General features: G+C 37.9%; 1 protein-coding gene across 4 annotated transcripts in view; it reads right to left on the reverse strand.

Annotated features, from left to right (window-relative positions):
• Window positions 1-19,517, reverse strand: part of STXBP5L (syntaxin binding protein 5L) — a 512,379-nt gene that overhangs the window by 31,854 nt on the left and 461,008 nt on the right. For all 4 annotated transcript variants that reach the window (XM_050781882.1, XM_050781881.1, XM_050781884.1 and 1 more), the window contains 2 exons: window positions 18,094-18,264; window positions 15,476-15,715 (listed from right to left, as the gene is read on the reverse strand). In XM_050781882.1, the coding sequence (XP_050637839.1) occupies window positions 15,476-15,715; window positions 18,094-18,264 (411 nt within the window). The remainder of the gene's footprint in view (window positions 1-15,475; window positions 15,716-18,093; window positions 18,265-19,517) is intronic.

The raw sequence follows: 19,517 nt of genomic DNA on the forward strand, positions 1-19,517 counted from the left end.
AAGGGAAGCCCATCAGACTAACAGGGCATCTATCGGCAGAAACCCTACAAGCCAGAAGAGAGTGGGGGCCAATATTCAACATTCCTAAAGAAAAGAATTTTCAACCCAGAATTTCATATCCAGCCAAACTAAGCTTCATAAGTGAAGGAGAAATAAAATGCTTTACAGACAAGCAAATACTGAGAGATTTTGCCACCACCAGGCCTGCCTTACAAGAGTTCCTGAAAGAAGCACATAGAAATAAACAACTGGTACCAAAGTTGCAAAAACATGCCAAATTGTAAAGACCATTGATGCCATGAAGAAACTGAATCAATTAATGGGTAAAATAACCAGCTAACATAATGACAGGATCAAATTCACACATAACAATATTACCCTTAAATGTAAATGGGCTAAATGCCACAATTAAAAGATACAGACTGGCAAATTGGATGAAGAGTCAAGACCCATCAGTGTACTGTATTCAGGAGACCCATCTCACATGCAAAGATGCACATAGGCTCAAAGTAAAGGGAAGGAGGAAGATCTATCAAGCAAATAGAAAGCAAAAAAAGCAGGGATTGTAATCCTAGTCTCTGATAAAACAGACTTTATGCCAACAAAGATCAAAAGAGACAAAGAAGGCCATTACATAATGATAAAGGGTTCAACTCAACAAGAAGAGCTAACTATCCTAAATATATATGCACCCAATACAGGAGCACCCAGATTCATAAAGCAAGTCCTTAGAGACTTACAAAGAGACTTAAACTGCCACACAATAATAATGGGAGACTTTAACGCCCCAGTGTCAGTATTAGACAGATCAATGAGACAGAAGGTTAAAAAGGATATCCAGGAATTGAACTCAGCTCTGCAACAAGCAGACCTAATAGACATCTACAGAACTTTTCACCCCAAATCAACAGAATATACATTCTTCTCAGCACATCAAACTTATTCCAAAATTGACCACATAGTTGGAAGTAAAGCACTCCTCAGTAAATGTAAAAGAACAGAAATCACAACGAAGTGTCTCTCAGACCACAGTGCAATCAAATTAGAACTCAAGATTAAGAAAGTCACTCAAAACCGCACAACTACATGGAAACTGAACAACTTGCTCCTGACTGACTACTGGGTAAATAATGAAATGAAGGCAGAAATAAAGATATTCTTTGAAACCAATGAGAACAAAGACACAATGTACCAGAATATCTCAGACACATTTAAAGCAGTGTGTAGAGGGATATGTATAGCACGAAATGCCCACAAGAGAAAGCAGGAAAGATCTAAAATCGACACCCTAACATCACCATTAGAAGAACTAGAGAACCAAGAGCCAACAAATTCAAAAGCTAGCAGAAGGCAAGAAGTAATAACTAAGAATAGAGAAGAACAGAAAGAGATAGAGACACAAAAAACCCTTAAAAAAATCAGTGAATCCAGGAGCTGGTTTTTTGAAAAGATCAACAAAATTGATAGACTGCTAGCAAAACTAATAAAGAAGAAAAGAGAGAAGAATCAAATAGATGCAATAAAAAACGATAAAAGGGATATCACCACGGATCCCACAGAAATACAAACTACCATCCGAGAATACTACAAACACCTCTACACAAATAAACTAAAAAATCTAGAATAAATGGATAAATTCCTGGACACATACGCCCTCCCAAGACTAAGCCAGGAAGAAGTTGAATCTCTGAATAGACCAATAACACTCTGAAATTGAGGCAATAATTAATAGCCTACCAACCAAAAAAAGTCCAGGACCAGATGGACTCATAGCTGTATTCTCCCAGAGGCACAAAGAGAAGCTGGTGCCATTCCCTTTGAAACTATTCCAATCAATAGAAAAAGAGGGAATCCTCCCAAATTCAATTTATGATGCCCACATCATCCTGATACCAAAGCCTGACAGAGACACAACAAAAAAAGAGAATTTTAGACCAATATCACTGATGAACATGGATGTGAAAATCCTCAATAAAATACTGGCAAACCAAATCCAGCAGCACATCGAAAACCTTATCCAACACGATCAAGTCGGCTTCATCTCTGGGATGCAAGGCTGGTTCAACATACACAAATCAATAAACGTAATCCATCACATAAACAGAACCAATGACATAAACCACATGATTATCTCAATAGACTCAGAAAAGGCCTTTGACAAAATTCAGCAGCCCTTCATGCTTAAAACTCTCAATAAACTAGGTATTGATGGAACGTATCTCAAAATAATAAGAGCTATTTATGACAAACCCACAGCCAATATCATGCTGAATAGATAAAAACTGGAAGCATTCCCTTTCCGACACAAGATAAGGATGCCCTCTCTCACCAGTCCTATTCAACATAGTGTTGGAAGTTCTGGTCAGGACAATCAGGCAGGACAAAGAAATAAAGAGCATTCAATTAGTTAAAAAGGAAGCCAAATTGTCCCTGTTTGCAGATGACATGATTGTATATTTAGAAAACCCCATCATCTCAGCCCCAAATCTCCTTAAGCTGATAAGCAACTTCAGCAGTCCCAGGACACAAAATCAATGTGCAAAACTCACAAGCATTCCTATACACCATTAACAGACAAACAGAGCGCCAAATCATGAGTAAACTCCCATTCACAATTGCTACAAAGAGAATAAAATACCTAGGAATCCAACTTACAAGGGATGTGAAGGACCTCTTCAAAGAGAACTGCAAACCACTGCTCAAGGAAATAAAAGAGGACACGAACAAATGGAATAATATTCCATGCTTGTGGATAGGAAGAATCAATATCATGAATATGGCCATACTGCCCAAGGTAATTTATAGATTCAATGCCATCCCCATCAAGCTACCAATGACTTTCTTCACAGAATTGGAAAAAACTACTTTAGAGTTCATATGGAATCAAAATAGAGCCCATATTGCCAAGACAATCCTAAGCAAAAAGAACAAAGCTGGAGGCATCACACTACCTGACTTCAAACTGTACTACAAGGCTACAGCAACCAAAACATCATGGTACTGGTACCAAAACACAGATATAGATCAATGGAGCAGAACAGAGGCCTCAGAAATAACACCACATATTTATAACCATCTGATCTTTGACAAACCTGACAAAAACAAGAAATAGGGAAAGGATTCCCTATTTAATAAATGGTGCTGGGAAAACTGGTTAGCTATATGTAGAAAGCTGAAACTGGATCCTTTCCTTACACCTAATACAAAAATTAATTAAAGATCAATTAAAGATTTAAATGTTAGACTTAAAACCATAAAAACCCTAGAAGAAAACCTAGGCAGTACCATTCAGGTCACAGGCATGGGCAAGGACTTCATGTCTACAACACCAAAAGCAATGGCAACAAAAGCCAAAATTGACAAATGGGATCTAATTAAACTAAAGAGCTTTTGCACAGCAAAAGAAACTACCATCAGAATGAACAGGCAACCTACAGAATGGGAGAAAATTTTTGCAATCTACCCATCTGACGGCTAATATCCAGAATCTACAAAGAACTCAAAAAAATTTACACTAAAAAAACCAGCAAACCCATCAAAAAGTGGGCAAAAGATATGAACAGACACTTCTCAAAAGAAGCCATCTATGCAGTCAGCAGACATATGAAAAAATGTTCATCATCACTGGTCATCAGAGAAATGCAAATCAAAACCATAATGAGATACCATCTCATACCAGTTAGAATGGCAATCATCAAAAAGTCAGGAAACAACAGGTGCTGGAGAGGATGTGGAGAAATAGGAACGCTTTTACACTGTTGGTGGGACTCTAAACTAGTTCAACCATTATGAAAGACAGTGTGGCGATTCCTCAAGGACCTAGAATTAGAATTACCATTTGACCCAGCAATCCCATTACTGGGTATATACTCAAAGGATTATAAATCATGCTACTATAAAGATGCATGCACACGTATGCTTATTGCAGCACTATTCACAATAGCAAAGACTTGGAACCAACCCAAATGTCCATCGGTGATAGACTGGATTAAGAAAATGTGGCACATATACACTATGGAATACTACACAGCCATAAAAATGGATGAGTTCATGTCCTTTGCAGGGACATGGATGAAGCTGGAAACCAATAATTCTCAGCAAATTATCACAAGGACAGAAAACCAATGAGATCACTTGAACTCAGGGCGGGGAACATCACACACTGGGGCCTGTCAAGGGTTAGGGATCTGGGGGAGGTATAGCATTAGGAGAAATACCTAATGTAAATGATGAGTTGCTGGGTGCAGCAAAACAACATGGCACGTGTATACCTATGTATCAAACCTGCACATGGTGCACATGTACCCTAGAACTTAAAGTATAATAAAATAAATAAATAATGAAATCATTGCACTTTGCAGCAATGTGAATGCAGCTGGAGGCTGTTATCCTAAATAAAATGACTCAGAAAGTAAAAAACTACATGTTCTCACTTATAAGTTGAAGCTAAACAATGGGTACACATGAACATATGAAATAGAATAATAGATACTGGTAACTCCGAAAGGTGCTAAATATTGAAACCTATAAATGGGGAGTATATATGTTGAGTATTCTGTATGAGGCCTTTGTTATTCTTGTTCAGTCAAATGTAATGATTATGTTTAACTATGCTATTATTGTATTAGTTCTTATTGCAGTTTATAAGAGATAAAATGCATGAATTTCATAAGTATATTTGAAATATACCCATCTTATATCAAAAGATCTTAACTAAACAATATTTTAATAAAGTTTTTCATCAAAGTTTAGACTTAGGACTAAAAATACTATCATTCTAATTTCAATTAAATAATTTCCAGAAAAAGTCTATTAACCAGTTTCATATAATATCTATAATAAAGCACATTAACCTATTTTCATATTTATATAAATTAACTTACTAGTTCTTCAATGGAGAAGCAGACTTTAAAGGAATTGAATGCTGGAAAATAAGTTTGACTTAGGGAGTAAGGCTGGGACAACTCCAGAGTAGACAGGGTAGGTCCAAAAGTAAAAATTCAATGATAAAAATAATACTGGCATATGACCAGTTTGAAGGCAGTGAGTAAAAGGGTCAGAAGAAAAAAACTGAAGTTATGGAGGCGATTTAGGTAGTATGATGGCTATTAATTATATTTCTGTTAATATTCTACTAACAGAAATGAAAGAGTGTTAAAAATAACTAGTTTGGAAGTTGATATGGTTTGGATGTTTGTCCCCTCCAAATCTAATGTTGAAATGTAATCTCCAATGTTGGAGATAGGGCCTAATGGGACGTGTTAGATCATGAGGATGGATCCCTTATGAATGGCTTAGAACCATCTCCTTCGTGATTATTGAGTTCTCTCTCTGTTAGTTCACATAAGATCTGGTTGTTTAAAATTATATGGTACCTCCCTCCTCTCTCTCTTGCTTTTCCTCTTGCCATGTAATGTGCCTGTTCCCTCTTTGCCTTCCACCATGATTGGAAGCTTCCTGAGGCCTCACCAGAAGCTGAGCAAATCTCGGTGCCATGCTTCCTGCACAGCCTGAAGAGCTGTGAGCCAATTAAACCTCTTTTCTTTATAAATTGCCCAATCTCAGGTATTCCTTTATAGCAATGAAAAAGCAGCCTACCACTGGGGTAAGGAGAATTCATGATTAAAGTCAAGGAGAATCTTGACTTTAATCATGAATTTAAATCTTGAGTTTGATTATGAGCTACATATATATATATGTTTTATATGTGTGTGTGTATATATAACATATATATATCTTACAAAGAAGTGCTAGGTACTTTGTATGGCAGAACTGATCATTATAGAATAATTTATAGTTGGCAGCATAAAGAGTTCAGTAGAAATAAATAAAATTTAAAATGAGTTTTAATAAATTTCTCACCGAGTTGCTAGTGGAGAGTAAAATTCCTAGGGGAGGAAATGAAGAGGGGAAGGGGGACAGAGAAGGGACAAAGTTTGCTAGTGGTAGAATTTTCATTTTTTTCTTTATATTTTGATTTTTACAATTATAAAATTTAAAATTTAATAACTAGATCTTGAAAAAAAAAACAACCCAGTGTTTTGCATCACAAGTTTTGTACTGAAAAACAAAACAAAAACAAAAAACACTAGGTAGTCTTCTCCTTCTTGACACGATTTATAAGGCACTGTATAATCATTCCCTGCCTACTTTTCCATCCTCATTTAGTATCATTCTATCTACAGGCTCCAGCTATGCCATGTCCTCTCTTACTTGTAGATTTTTACTCACGTTGTACTGAATTACTCTTTCTTTTTTTTTTTTTTTTTTTTTTTTTTTTTTTTTTAAATTTATTTATTATTATTATACTTTAAGTTGTAGGGTACATGTGCATAACGTGCAGGTTTGTTACATATGTATACTTGTGCCTTGTTGCTGTGCTGCACCCATCAACTCGTCATTTACATCAGGTATAACTCCCAATGCAATCCCTCCCCCCTCCCCCCCCCCCCTTCACCCCTCCCCCCTCCCCATGATAGGCCCCGTGTGTGATGTTCCCCTTCCTGAGTCCGAGTGATCTCATTGTTCAGTTCCCACCTATGAGTGAGAACATGCGGTGTTTGGTTTTCTGTTCTTGTGATAGTTTGCTAAGAATGATGGTTTCCAGCTGCATCCATGTCCCTACAAAGGACACAAACTCATCCTTTTTGATGGCTGCATAGTATTCCATGGTGTATATGTGCCACATTTTCTTAATCCAATCTGTCACTGATGGACATTTGGGTTGATTCCAAGTCTTTGCTATTGTGAATAGTGCCGCAATAAACATACGTGTGCATGTGTCTTTATCGCAGCATAATTTATAATCCTTTGGGTATATCCCCAGTAATGGGATGGCTGGGTCATATGGTACATCTAGTTCTAGATCCTTGAGGAATCGCCATACTGTTTTCCATAATGGTTGAACTAGTTTACAATCCCACCAACAGTGTAAAAGTGTTCCTATTTCTCCACATCCTCTCCAGCACCTGTTGTTTCCTGACTTTTTTAATGATCGCCATTCTAACTGGTGTGAGATGGTATCTCATTGTGGTTTTGATTTGCATTTCTCTGATGGCCAGTGATGATGAGCATTTTTTCATGTGTCTGTTGGCTGTATGAATGTCTTCTTTTGAGAAATGTCTGTTCATATCCTTTGCCCACTTTTTGATGGGGTTGTTTGTTTTTTTTCTTGTAAATTTGTTGGAGTTCTTTGTAGGTTCTGGATATTAGCCCTTTGTCAGATGAGTAGATTGCAAAAATTTTCTCCCATTCTGTAGGTTGCCTGTTCACTCTGATGGTAGTTTCTTTTGCTGTGCAGAAGCTCTTTAGTTTAATGAGATCCCATTTGTCAATTTTGGCTTTTGCTGCCGTTGCTTTTGGTGTTTTAGACATGAAGTCTTTGCCCATGCCTATGTCCTGAATGGTACTACCTAGGTTTTCCTCTAGGATTTTTATGGTATTAGGTCTAACATTTAAGTCTCTAATCCATCTTGAATTAATTTTCGTATAAGGAGTAAGGAAAGGATCCAGTTTCAGCTTTCTACTTACGGCTAGCCAATTTTCCCAGCACCATTTATTAAATAGGGAATCCTTTCCCCATTTCTTGTTTCTCTCAGGTTTGTCAAAGATCAGATGGCTGTAGATGTGTGGTATTATTTCTGAGGACTCTGTTCTGTTCCATTGGTCTATATCTCTGTTTTGGTACCAGTACCATGCTGTTTTGGTTACTGTAGCTTTGTAGTATAGTTTGAAGTCAGGTAGCGTGATGCCTCCAGCTTTGTTCTTTTGACTTAGGATTGTCTTGGAGATGCGGGCTCTTTTTTGGTTCCATATGAACTTTAAAGCAGTTTTTTCCAATTCCGTGAAGAAACTCGTTGGTAGCTTGATGGGGATGGCATTGAATCTATAAATAACCTTGGGCAGTATGGCCATTTTCACGATATTGATTCTTCCTATCCATGAGCATGGTATGTTCTTCCATTTGTTTGTGTCCTCTTTGATTTCACTGAGCAGTGGTTTGTAGTTCTCCTTGAAGAGGTCCTTTCCATCCCTTGTAAGCTGGATTCCTAGGTATTTTATTCTCTTTGAAGCAATTGTGAATGGAAGTTCATTCCTGATTTGGCTCTCTGTTTGTCTGTTACTGGTGTATAAGAATGCTTGTGATTTTTGCACATTAATTTTGTATCCTGAGACTTTGCTGAAATTGCTTATCAGCTTAAGGAGATTTTGGGCTGAGACAATGGGGTTTTCTAAATATACAATCATGTCATCTGCAAAGAGGGACAATTTGACTTCTTCTTTTCCTAACTGAATACCCTTGATTTCTTTCTCTTGCCTAATTGCCCTAGCCAGAACTTCCAACACTATGTTGAATAGGAGTGGTGAGAGAGGGCATCCCTGTCTTGTGCCAGTTTTCAAAGGGAATTTTTCCAGTTTTTGCCCATTCAGTATGATATTGGCTGTGGGTTTGTCATAGATAGCTCTTATTATTTTGAGGTACGTTCCATCAATACCGAATTTATTGAGCGTTTTTAGCATGAAGGGCTGTTGAATTTTGTCAAAAGCCTTTTCTGCATCTATTGAGATAATCATGTGGTTCTTGTCTTTGGTTCTGTTTATATGCTGGATTATGTTTATTGATTTGCGAATGTTGAACCAGCCTTGCATCCCAGGGATGAAGCCCACTTGATCATGGTGGATAAGCTTTTTGATGTGTTGCTGAACCCGGTTTGCCAGTATTTTATTAAGGATTTTTGCATCGATGTTCATCAGGGATATTGGTCTAAAATTCTCTTTTTTTGTTGTGTCTCTGCCTGGCTTTGGTATCAGAATGATGTTGGCCTCATAAAATGAGTTAGGGAGGATTCCCTCTTTTTCTATTGATTGGAATAGTTTCAGAAGGAATGGTACCAACTCCTCCTTGTACCTCTGGTAGAATTCAGCTGTGAATCCATCTGGTCCTGGACTTTTTTTGGTTGGTAGGCTATTAATTATTGCCTCAATTTCAGAGCCTACTATTGGTCTATTCAGGGATTCAACTTCTTCCTGGTTTAGTCTTGGAAGAGTGTAAGTGTCCAGGAAATTATCCATTTCTTCTAGATTTTCCAGTTTATTTGCGTAGAGGTGTTTATAGTATTCTCTGATGGTAGTTTGTATTTCTGTGGGGTCGGTGGTGATATCCCCTTTATCATTTTTAATTGCGTAGATTTGATTCTTCTCTCTTTTCTTCTTTATTAGTCTGGCTAGTGGTCTGTCAATTTTGTTGATCTTTTCAAAAAACCAACTCCTAGATTCATTGATTTTTTGGAGAGTTTTTTGTGTCTCTATCTCCTTCAGTTCTGCTCTGATCTTAGTTATTTCTTGCCTTCTGCTAGCTTTCGAATGTGTTTGCTCTTGCTTCTCTAGCTCTTTTAATTGTGATGTTAGAGTGTCAATTTTAGATCTTTCCTGCTTTCTCTTGTGGGCATTTAGTGCTATAAATTTCCCTCTACACACTGCTTTAAATGTGTCCCAGAGATTCTGGTATGTTGTATCTTTGTTCTCATTGGTTTCAAAGAACATCTTTATTTCTGCCTTCATTTCGTTATGTACCCAGTAGTCATTCAGGAGCAGGTTGTTCAGTTTCCATGTAGTTGAGCGGTTTTGATTGAGTTTCTTAGTCCTGAGTTCTAGTTTGATTGCACTGTGGTCTGAGAGACAGTTTGTTATAATTTCTGTTCTTGTACATTTGCTGAGGAGTGCTTTACTTCCAATTACGTGGTCAATTTTGGAGTAAGTACGGTGTGGTGCTGAGAAGAATGTATATTCTGTTGATTTGGGGTGGAGAGTTCTGTAGATGTCTATTAGGTCTGCTTGCTGCAGAGATGAGTTCAATTCCTGGATATCCTTGTTAACTTTCTGTCTCGTTGATCTGTCTAATGTTGACAGTGGAGTGTTGAAGTCTCCCATTATTATTGTATGGGAGTCTAAGTCTCTTTGTAAGTCTCTAAGGACTTGCTTTATGAATCTGGGTGCTCCTGTATTGGGTGCGTATATATTTAGGATAGTTAGCTCTTCCTGTTGAATTGATCCCTTTACCATTATGTAATGGCCTTCTTTGTCTCTTTTGATCTTTGATGGTTTAAAGTCTGTTTTATCAGAGACTAGTATAGCAACCCCCGCTTTTTTTTGTTCTCCATTTGCTTGGTAAGTCTTCCTCCATCCCTTTATTTTGAGCCTATGTATGTCTCTGCGTGTGAGATGGGTCTCCTGAATACAGCAGACTGATGGGTCTTGACTCTTTATCCAGTTTGCCAGTCTGTGTCTTTTAATTGGAGCATTTAGTCCATTTACATTTAAGGTTAAGATTGTTATGTGTGAACTTGATCCTGCCATTATGATATTAACTGGTTATTTTGGTCGTTAGTTGATGCAGTTTCTTCCTAGCCTCGATGGTCTTTACATTTTGGCATGTTTTTGCAATGGCTGGTACCGGTTGTTCCTTTCCATGTTGAGTGCTTCCTTCAGGATCTCTTGTAAGGCAGGCCTAGTGGTGACAAAATCTCTAAGCATTTGCTTATCTGTAAAGGATTTTATTTCTCCTTCACTTATGAAACTTAGTTTGGCTGGATATGAAATTCTGGGTTTAAAATTCTTTTCTTTAAGAATGTTGAATATTGGCCCCCACTCTCTTCTGGCTTGGAGAGTTTCTGCCGAGAGATCTGCTGTTAGTCTGATGGGCTTCCCTTTGTGGGTAACCCGACCTTTCTCTCTGGCTGCTCTTAAGATTTTTTCCTTCATTTCAACTTTGGTGAATCTGGCAATTATGTGTCTTGGAGTTGCTCTTCTCGAGGAGTATCTTTGTGGCGTTCTCTGTATTTCCTGGATTTGAATGTTGGCCTGCCCTACTAGGTTGGGGAAGTTCTCCTGGATGATATCCTGAAGAGTGTTTTCCAACTTGGTTCCATTTTCCCCCTCACTTTCAGGCACCCCAATCAGACGTAGATTTGGTCTTTTTACATAATCCCATACTTCTTGCAGGCTTTGTTCATTTCTTTTTCTTCTTTTTTCTTTTGGTTTCTCTTCTCGCTTCATTTCATTCATTTGATCCTCAATCGCTGATACTCTTTCTTCCAGTTGATCGAGTCGGTTACTGAAGCTTGTGCATTTGTCACGTATTTCTCGTGTCATGGTTTTCATCTCTTTCATTTCGTTTATGACCTTCTCTGCATTAATTACTCTAGCCATCAATTCTTCCACTTTTTTTTCAAGATTTTTAGTTTCTTTGCGCTGGGTATGTAATTCCTCCTTTAGCTCTGAGAAATTTGATGGACTGAAGCCTTCTTCTCTCATCTCGTCAAAGTCATTCTCCGTCCAGCTTTGATCCGTTGCTGGCGATGAGCTGCGCTCCTTTGCTGGGGGAGATGCGCTCTTATTTTTTGAATTTCCAGCTTTTCTGCCCTGCTTTTTCCCCATCTTTGTGGTTTTATCTGCCTCTGGTCTTTGATGATGGTGATGTACTGATGATGGGTTTTGGTGTAGGTGTCCTTCCTGTTTGATAGTTTTCCTTCTAACAGTCAGGACCCTCAGCTGTAGGTCTGTTGGAGATTGCTTGAGGTCCACTCCAGACCCTGTTTGCCTGGGTATCAGCAGCAGAGGCTGCAGAAGATAGAATATTTCTGAACAGCGAGTGTACCTGTCTGATTCTTGCTTTGGAAGCTTCCTCAGGGGTGTACTCCACCCTGTGAGGTGTGGGGTATCAGACTGCCCCTAGTGGGGGATGTCTCCCAGTTAGGCTGCTCAGGGGTCAGGGACCCACTTGAGCAGGGAGTCTGTCCCTTCTCAGATCTCAACCTCCGTGTTGGGAGATCCACTGCTCTCTTCAAAGCTGTCAGACAGAGTCGTTTGTGTCTGCAGAGTTTTCTGCTGCTTTTGTTGTTGTATAGTTGTGCCCTGTCCCCAGAGGTGGAGTCTACAGAGACAGGCAGGTTTCCTTGAGCTGCTGTGAGCTCCACCCAGTTCGAGCTTTTCGAGCTTCCCAGCGGCTATGTTTACCTACTTAAGCCTCGGCAATGGCGGACGCCCCTCCCCCAGCCTCGCTGCTGCCTTGCCGGTAAATCACAGACTGCTGTGCTAGCAATGAGGGAGGCTCCGTGGGTGTGGGACCCTCCCGGCCAGGCGTGGGATATGATCTCCTGGTGTGCCTGTTTGCTTAAAGCGCAGTATTGGGGTGGGAGTTACCCGATTTTCCAGGTGTTGTGTGTCTCAGTTCCCCTGGCTAGGAAAAGGGATTCCCTTCCCCCTTGCGCTTCCCAGGTGAGGCAATGCCTCGCCCTGCTTCAGCTCTCGCTGGTCGGGCTGCAGCAGCTGACCAGCACCGATCGTCCGGCACTCCCCAGTGAGATGAACCCAGTACCTCAGTTGAAAATGCAGAAATCACCGGTCTTCTGTGTCGCTCGCGCTGGGAGTTGGAGACTGGAGCTGTTCCTATTCGGCCATCTTGCTCCGCCCCCTGAATTACTCTTTCAAAAAAAATTTTTTTTTTCTCTAGAGACAGGGTCTCCCAGTGTTGCCCAGCTGGTCTTGAACTCCTGGGCTCAAGCATTCCTCCCACTTTGGTCTTCCAAAATCCTGAGATTACAATTATAAGCCACTGCACCCAGCCCGCAAATTACTCTTAAACATCAGTACTGTACACTTACTCCCAAACTTGTCCAACTTCCACTTCAGATGTTATTTTTGTTAGGGAGCTCTTCCCCAAATCCCCCTGCCATGCTGCCACAGTATTCTTTATTTCTCTTAGTGTAATTTCCATTATTATATTTTCTTTATTGTAATTTTGTGTTTAATTTTGTTTTTCCCTACAAGTCTCTGAAAACAGGGACCATTGTATCTCCAGTGCTTACTTCAGTGGTATGGTCTTGGTAAATGTTTGTTGAATGAGTGGATACATTTCAAAGTAGACTGTTTTCAAGTCTAAGGAAACTATTTGACTCATGAATTTTCCTGGGCCGACTGACAAAAGTTTATTTAACAATGTTTTTACAGGAAAAAAAGATGCATTCAAGGCCAGAGAGCATGTCACTCAATTCAGCACTGACAATGGAAAAGTGCTAAATGCCCTTAAATCCAAACCTTCTTTAATGGTTCCCATTAGCTGTGGCAGCAACCATAATAACATAAACAGTACCCATAATAGTTCCCATAAGCTTGGGCAGAGACTCATGGTTATAGGAAAGAAAATAGATATGGCAAGGAGGGTGAAGACTAGGACAGATAGTCAATAAATAAGCTCTGAAAGAGGATGCACAAAATTTTCTACTTTAAATTTAAACAAGCTTTCTGTCACCTTTATCTTTTCCCTCCTTTCTTTTTACTGCCATAAATTATGGCTCCCAAGTAGGCTTTCTTTCTTGTAATGGTTAATTATAGAACAAACATGGGAACCCAGACTAATGGTTTTCTCCTTTATATACAGTTTTTTTTCAACAAATTAATAAGAATGTATTTTTAACAGCAGTTTCAGATCTAAAGAAAATTGAACAGAAAGTATAAAGAGTTCCCACGTACCCCTTCTGTCATTTCCTTTATTATTAACATCTTGTATAAGTGTGGCACATTTGAATTAATTAATTAATTAATTTATTATTTTGTATTGAGATGGAGTCTTACTCTGTCACCCAGGCTGGAGTGCAGTGGTGAGATTATGACTTACTGCATGCTCATCCTTCTGGGCTCAGGTGCACACCACCATACCTGGCTAATTTTTAAAAATTATTTGTACAGATGGGGTCTCATTATGCTGCCCAGACTGGTCTTGAACTCCTGGGCTCAAGCAATCCTCCTACCTTGGCCTCCCAAAGTGCTGGGATTATAGGTGTGAGCCACTGCACCCAGCAATTTTTTAAAAAATATATATTTAGAAAAAAATTTTGGTAGTGATGGGGTCTCACTATGTTGCCCAGGCTGGCCTTAGATTCCTGGCCTCAAATAATCTTCCTCCCTCAGCCTTCCAAAGTGCAGGAATTATAGGCATGAGCCACTGTGCCCAGCCAATGAATTGATGTTGACACATATTATTAACTAAAGTCTTGAAAGAATAGTGACATAGAGACTTGGAGAAGATAGCTTCCCATTAAATCTTATTAAGTAGATAAAGAAAAAGTTTTCAAATATTAACAAAATAATGCCAAAAGTTAAATCTATACTTATTTTGTATTCTGTCATCATTTTTTGGTCTAAATATATGTGCTAAGAATGGCAAAGAATTTCCCTATAATACTGAGAGACCTGCTTTGTTAGTCCAGGGATTGCTTATTTCTATGCTTGTGATACAGAAAACTACATTTGTTAGAATATTTCTAGTTAGGAAATTGTCTTTAACTTACAGCTTTAAACTTGTGTGACAGTGGAAGTTGATTTTACCTTTAAACTTGTGAGGAATGCCTGGTACATATTAGATGTCCAATATATGTAATCTTTTATTGAGTTAAAAAATGAATTGAATTAATAATTAATAATTCATTATGATCTCATTGATTTGACTCCAACTAATTCACCAGTCAAAAGAATTGTGTATATTTTCTCACAATTAGGACTATAGTAAAATATATTTTTTCATGTGAACTATATGTTAAAATAAGTAATCGTCACAATTAACTTTTAAAACACAAATCTGAATTTGCCACATTAATAGAGAACTGACTATTCTACCTACAATCTTTTCATATGAACTTAGCACATCAGTGAAAGGAAACACAACTGTAACCTTCTATATATATCCTTTTACAATAAAACCCTTATCCTACAGATTAATGAAATTTTTTAACTTAAAAACTATCTGAAAATTTCTTATATAGGAAATAGGGAAACAATAAAATTAGTGATAAGAACAAATTAGGAATAACAGGAGGAATCACACTCATCTCTTCTTCAAAAAGAAAAAAAAGGTAATTCAAGGAGGAAGAGAATACAACATATGCTTGACAACAACACTTATAACATTGGTCAAATTCTCTAGGCACTAGCATGAATAGGAAAGAAATTGTGTGGCACGCTTTTGAAACAAGATGAGAAGGTTATAAAAGTCTTTAGAAATCCACTTTAGGTCAGACAGCTTCTAGCTTAATTATTCTGAGTTCTTCAAGGATGATGTAAAAACACTCATGCTCTAATCTGGCATGGAACTTTGGGTAAATGCTTCAATTTGTTAAAAATAAATTTAAGTTTTGCATTTAGGTTTTCCTCAGTGCTTTTCAGGAACTTATTTACCATGTCATTGTTCAGGTTGGCACTTCCACAGTTTACTACCAAAGAAATGCTTGTACTCTTTTACTCCAAAGGAAAGCTACAATATGACAAATGTTGGGATGGTATATGATATATAAAATTCTTAATAGTTCCCATTGTGCAGAATACTTATAACCTTTGCTCCAATACAAATTTATGTTTATAATACCTTATATCTAAATTTGAAAAACTAACAGTGAAGGAATGAATGAATACAAACTCTTACCACTTGGCAATACCATGACTGGCTCTGTAAACCTTTGTTCATCTGCTAATGGTAGGTTTAAGGAGATGATTAACACCATTCCCAGACTGGTTCCAACAAACAGACAAGGAGAGATGGTAGAGTCATTTTTCCGTGCAAAGGATTCCATGAAGTATAGTGCTGTAATTGCTTCTTTAGAATCTTTGTCAATACTGGAGATACTAGAGCTTCTGGAACGATTATAGGAATTTTCTCGGTTTTCTATGGAAATACATAAAAAACCCCACACAAATTGTTAGCATATTTCCACAATAACATCAGGGATTTAATATATAGAAACCGAAATTACAAGGAGGAAGTAAAATTACATTGTTTGTTAATTGACCTAGGAGGGAGCTTATCTAGTTAACCCCTTATTTTGAAGATGGAGAAACTGAAGTCTAGAAGTATAATTCATAAGCTTAGGCAGACCTAGGACTAGAATTGGAGGCTCCTGAGTTCTGGCTCACCATTTTTCTTTCTCTATGTTAACTCACAAGTTAGTTGAAATTCTTTTACCTAGAAAAAAGATTTAGTCTAAATAGTAACGGTTATAAGAATTTCCGATATCACTGAAATTGTGCTTCCCTCCTACCTCTAAATTGTTGGAAGTGTCCCTAACACTTTGTCAGTTCCAAAAACAATATTGTGACGATTGGCATGAAAGGGCTTATCTGGATCACAAATCTTCTGTGGCAAACATATTCTATATCTGGAGTAATTACAATTGTAAAAATTAACATTTCTACCAAGGCCAAAATGCAAATTTTATCTCCCTGAACTAGTTTCAGGCTGTTACCTTTAATTCAAATCCAGTCCTAACTTTGCCTAGGGCTAAACAAAGAGTATGGACTATATGCCATCCTGTTGATAGTGGTAATCTTTCTGAGAGTGCTTCAGCTCACTTGAAAAAAAAAACACACACACAAAAAACAGGATGGTTTCAGGTTTTCCTCTCATCAACACTTGTACATGTGCACACTCCAATAAGCATAAACTTATACAGCTCAGTGAAATGTTATCAGGGTTGTCCTGCTCTTATAATCTACAGAGTACAAGTTCTTCATATTTTTCTTTCTACGGCCTTCACTCTCTTTTTCCTCTTGATAGGTACACATGTAACTCATAATTGTTTTTATAGAAAAGGAAACAAAATATAGTATTTCTAATTTCTCCTTTTTATCTCTTACCAAATTTATAAAAATAATTGTCATAAAATTTAGAGACAAGAGGGAGTTTGGAGGTTATATATTTTACAGATTTGGAGACAGACTTAGAGTTTAGTAATTTTCCCAGAATCCAGGACAAATTAGAGGTAGAAGTATCTAAAATTCAAAATTCCCACCTCTCATTACAGTGATTCAGAGTGCTACTTCTGGCTGGGTGTGGTGTCTCATGGCTGTCTGTAACCCCAGTGCTTGAGGCCAGGAGTTCAAGACTACCTTGGGCAACTTAGTGAGACACTGTCTCTACAAAAACTGAAAAATAAGATGGATGTGGTGGTGTGCACCTGCACCTCCAGCTGCTTGGGAGGCTGAGGCAGGAGCGTCGCTTAAGTCCAGGAGTTAGAGGCTGCAGTGCACTATGATTGTGCCACTGTAATCTAACCTCAGCAACAGAATGAGATCCTCTCTCTTAAAAAAATAAAAATTAAATGGGGGCTACTTCTTTTATAATCCTTACATAGTGCTTCTTTTATAACATGCTAGCTATTATATGGCTCCAAATCTTTTCCATTCATGGTTCATCACCATACAAAGTTGATATTCATAGACACCTGTTAGAGAAATAACATCATTATCTGCATATCTAAGGGATCAGATTTAGTATAGCATAATATTTAAAAAAACAAACCCTTAAATATAATTTTTTTAAATTTGAGGACCAATATAAATCACTGTCAAAAGTTTTCAGGAGTAGTAAATAGAGACTTACTTCACAGCATAGAATTACTATAGCAAATTTTCCTAAAATTTTTTTTTCCTATCTCTCTTTCTAAAGTTCCTTATCAATAGGACAGTTGCAGCAAAGTTACAAAATTCCCTTTTTGTCCCTCTGTAAAAATGTCTGGTCTCTGGCTCTTGTAATTTACTCCCCTCCCCCACCGCCCCACACTCATTCCATAAATAAACAAATAGACCTTCCTTTTAAAAATATATGAAGATGAAGATAGAAAACTTTAGAATTTAATATCTTGCCTTTGTTCTTGGTCACATTCATTTGACAATTGAGGAAATTAAGGTTGCAATACATTAAATATCTACGGATAGAGACACCAAAAAGCTTACCATTGGGATCGAAATAAACTCTTAATTATTACGGGAAGGGTAGGGAACAGATTAAGGCATAGCTCTCCCTTTGTACAGAGGAGCGAGTAGTTACCTATAAGCAGAGACATTTTGGTTTTCCAGGTGAGGAAGGAGGTGGAGTGAGGAATGGAGTTGGAGTTATGGCCACAGCTCCATCAGGCTCTCAGGTATTCACTGACTAGTAGTTTTTAAATATCTTTCACATGTGATCTCCATCCTGTATCTCTGTTCCCATTACCATGGTAAACCAAATTTTAACTGTACCAAAAAAATTTAATATGTTTAACATACCTTCTGTTGTAACTGGTAAAGAAATCTCCATGCAGGCTGCTGACTGGGCTTTTCGAAATGGTGGTCTTCCAGGACCCCAGCGATTTACTTTTGAAACATCGGCACTAGAAAGACGTTTTCCAGAACTGCAACTCTGAGAAGTTGGACTTGTGCAGTGTCCATTTACATGGTCTGTGCCAAGAGGAGGAAGGCAGAATAAATATAATAATTAACTCTTAATATGAAAGAATACAAGTGTGTGGATTAACAAATGAAGATAAGCAACAATTCCTTTATTTTCTAAACCACATGAACATAGTTAAGTCCTTGTTCTTTTAAGATTTAGTCATAATTTTAGTAGTTAGCCAAAAATTTCAAAAGATATTTATTAAGCATAAGATTCTCTTTAAAAATATTTTGGCTGTGTAACATAGCTGAAAATTGATTCCATAGCTCTACCATGTATTTTGTCATTATAGTATTAAATGTTTTGTTGCATAACTTAAATATACAATGAAAGTACTTTAAGTGCTTGGAGTTTAAAAAGATAGAATAGAAGCATTTAAAAAAAGTTTTACTTTAAGTTCTGGGATACATGTGCAGAATGTGCAGGTTTGTTACATAGGTATACATGTGCCATGGTAGTTTGCTGTACCTATCAATCTGTCTTCTAGGTTTTAACCCCTGCATGCATTAGGTATTTGTCCTAATACTCTCCCTCCCCTTTCCCTCCATCCCCCGACAGACCCCGGTGTGTGATGTTCCCCTCCCTGTGTCCATGTATTTTCATTGTTCAACTCCCACTTATGAGTGAGAACGTGTGGTGTTTGGTTTTCTGTTCCTGTGTTAGTTTGCTGAGAATGATGGTTTCTAGCTTCATCCATTTCCCTGCAAAGTACATGAACTCATTCTCTTTTATGTCTGCATAGTATTCCATGGTATATATGTGCCACATTTCTTTATTCAGTCTATCATTGATGGCCATTTGGGTTGGTTCCAAGTCTTTGCTATTGTAAATAGTGCTTCAATAAACATACGTGTGCATGTGTCTTTATAGTAGAATGATTTATAATCCTTTGGGTACATACCCCAAAATGGGATTGCTGGGTCAAATGGTATTTCTGGTTCCAGATCCTTGAGGAATCGCAACACTGTTTCCACAATGGTTGAACTAATTTACACTCCCACCAACAGTGTAAAAGTGTTTCTATTTCTCCACATTCTCTCCAGCATCTGTTGTTTCCTGACTTTTTAATGATTGCCATTCTAACTGGCGTGAGATGGTATCTCATTGTGGTTTTGATTTGCATTTCTCTAATGACCAGTGATGATGACCTTTTTTTCATATGTTTCTTGGCCACATAAATGTCTTCTTTTGAGAAGTGTCTGTTCATATCCTTTGCCCACTTTTTGATGGGGTTGTTTTATGCTTGTAAATTTGTCTA

The sequence above is a fragment of the Macaca thibetana genome, chromosome 2, assembly GCF_024542745.1.
Source record: "Macaca thibetana thibetana isolate TM-01 chromosome 2, ASM2454274v1, whole genome shotgun sequence".
In the NCBI taxonomy this organism is placed as follows: domain Eukaryota; kingdom Metazoa; phylum Chordata; class Mammalia; order Primates; family Cercopithecidae; genus Macaca; species Macaca thibetana.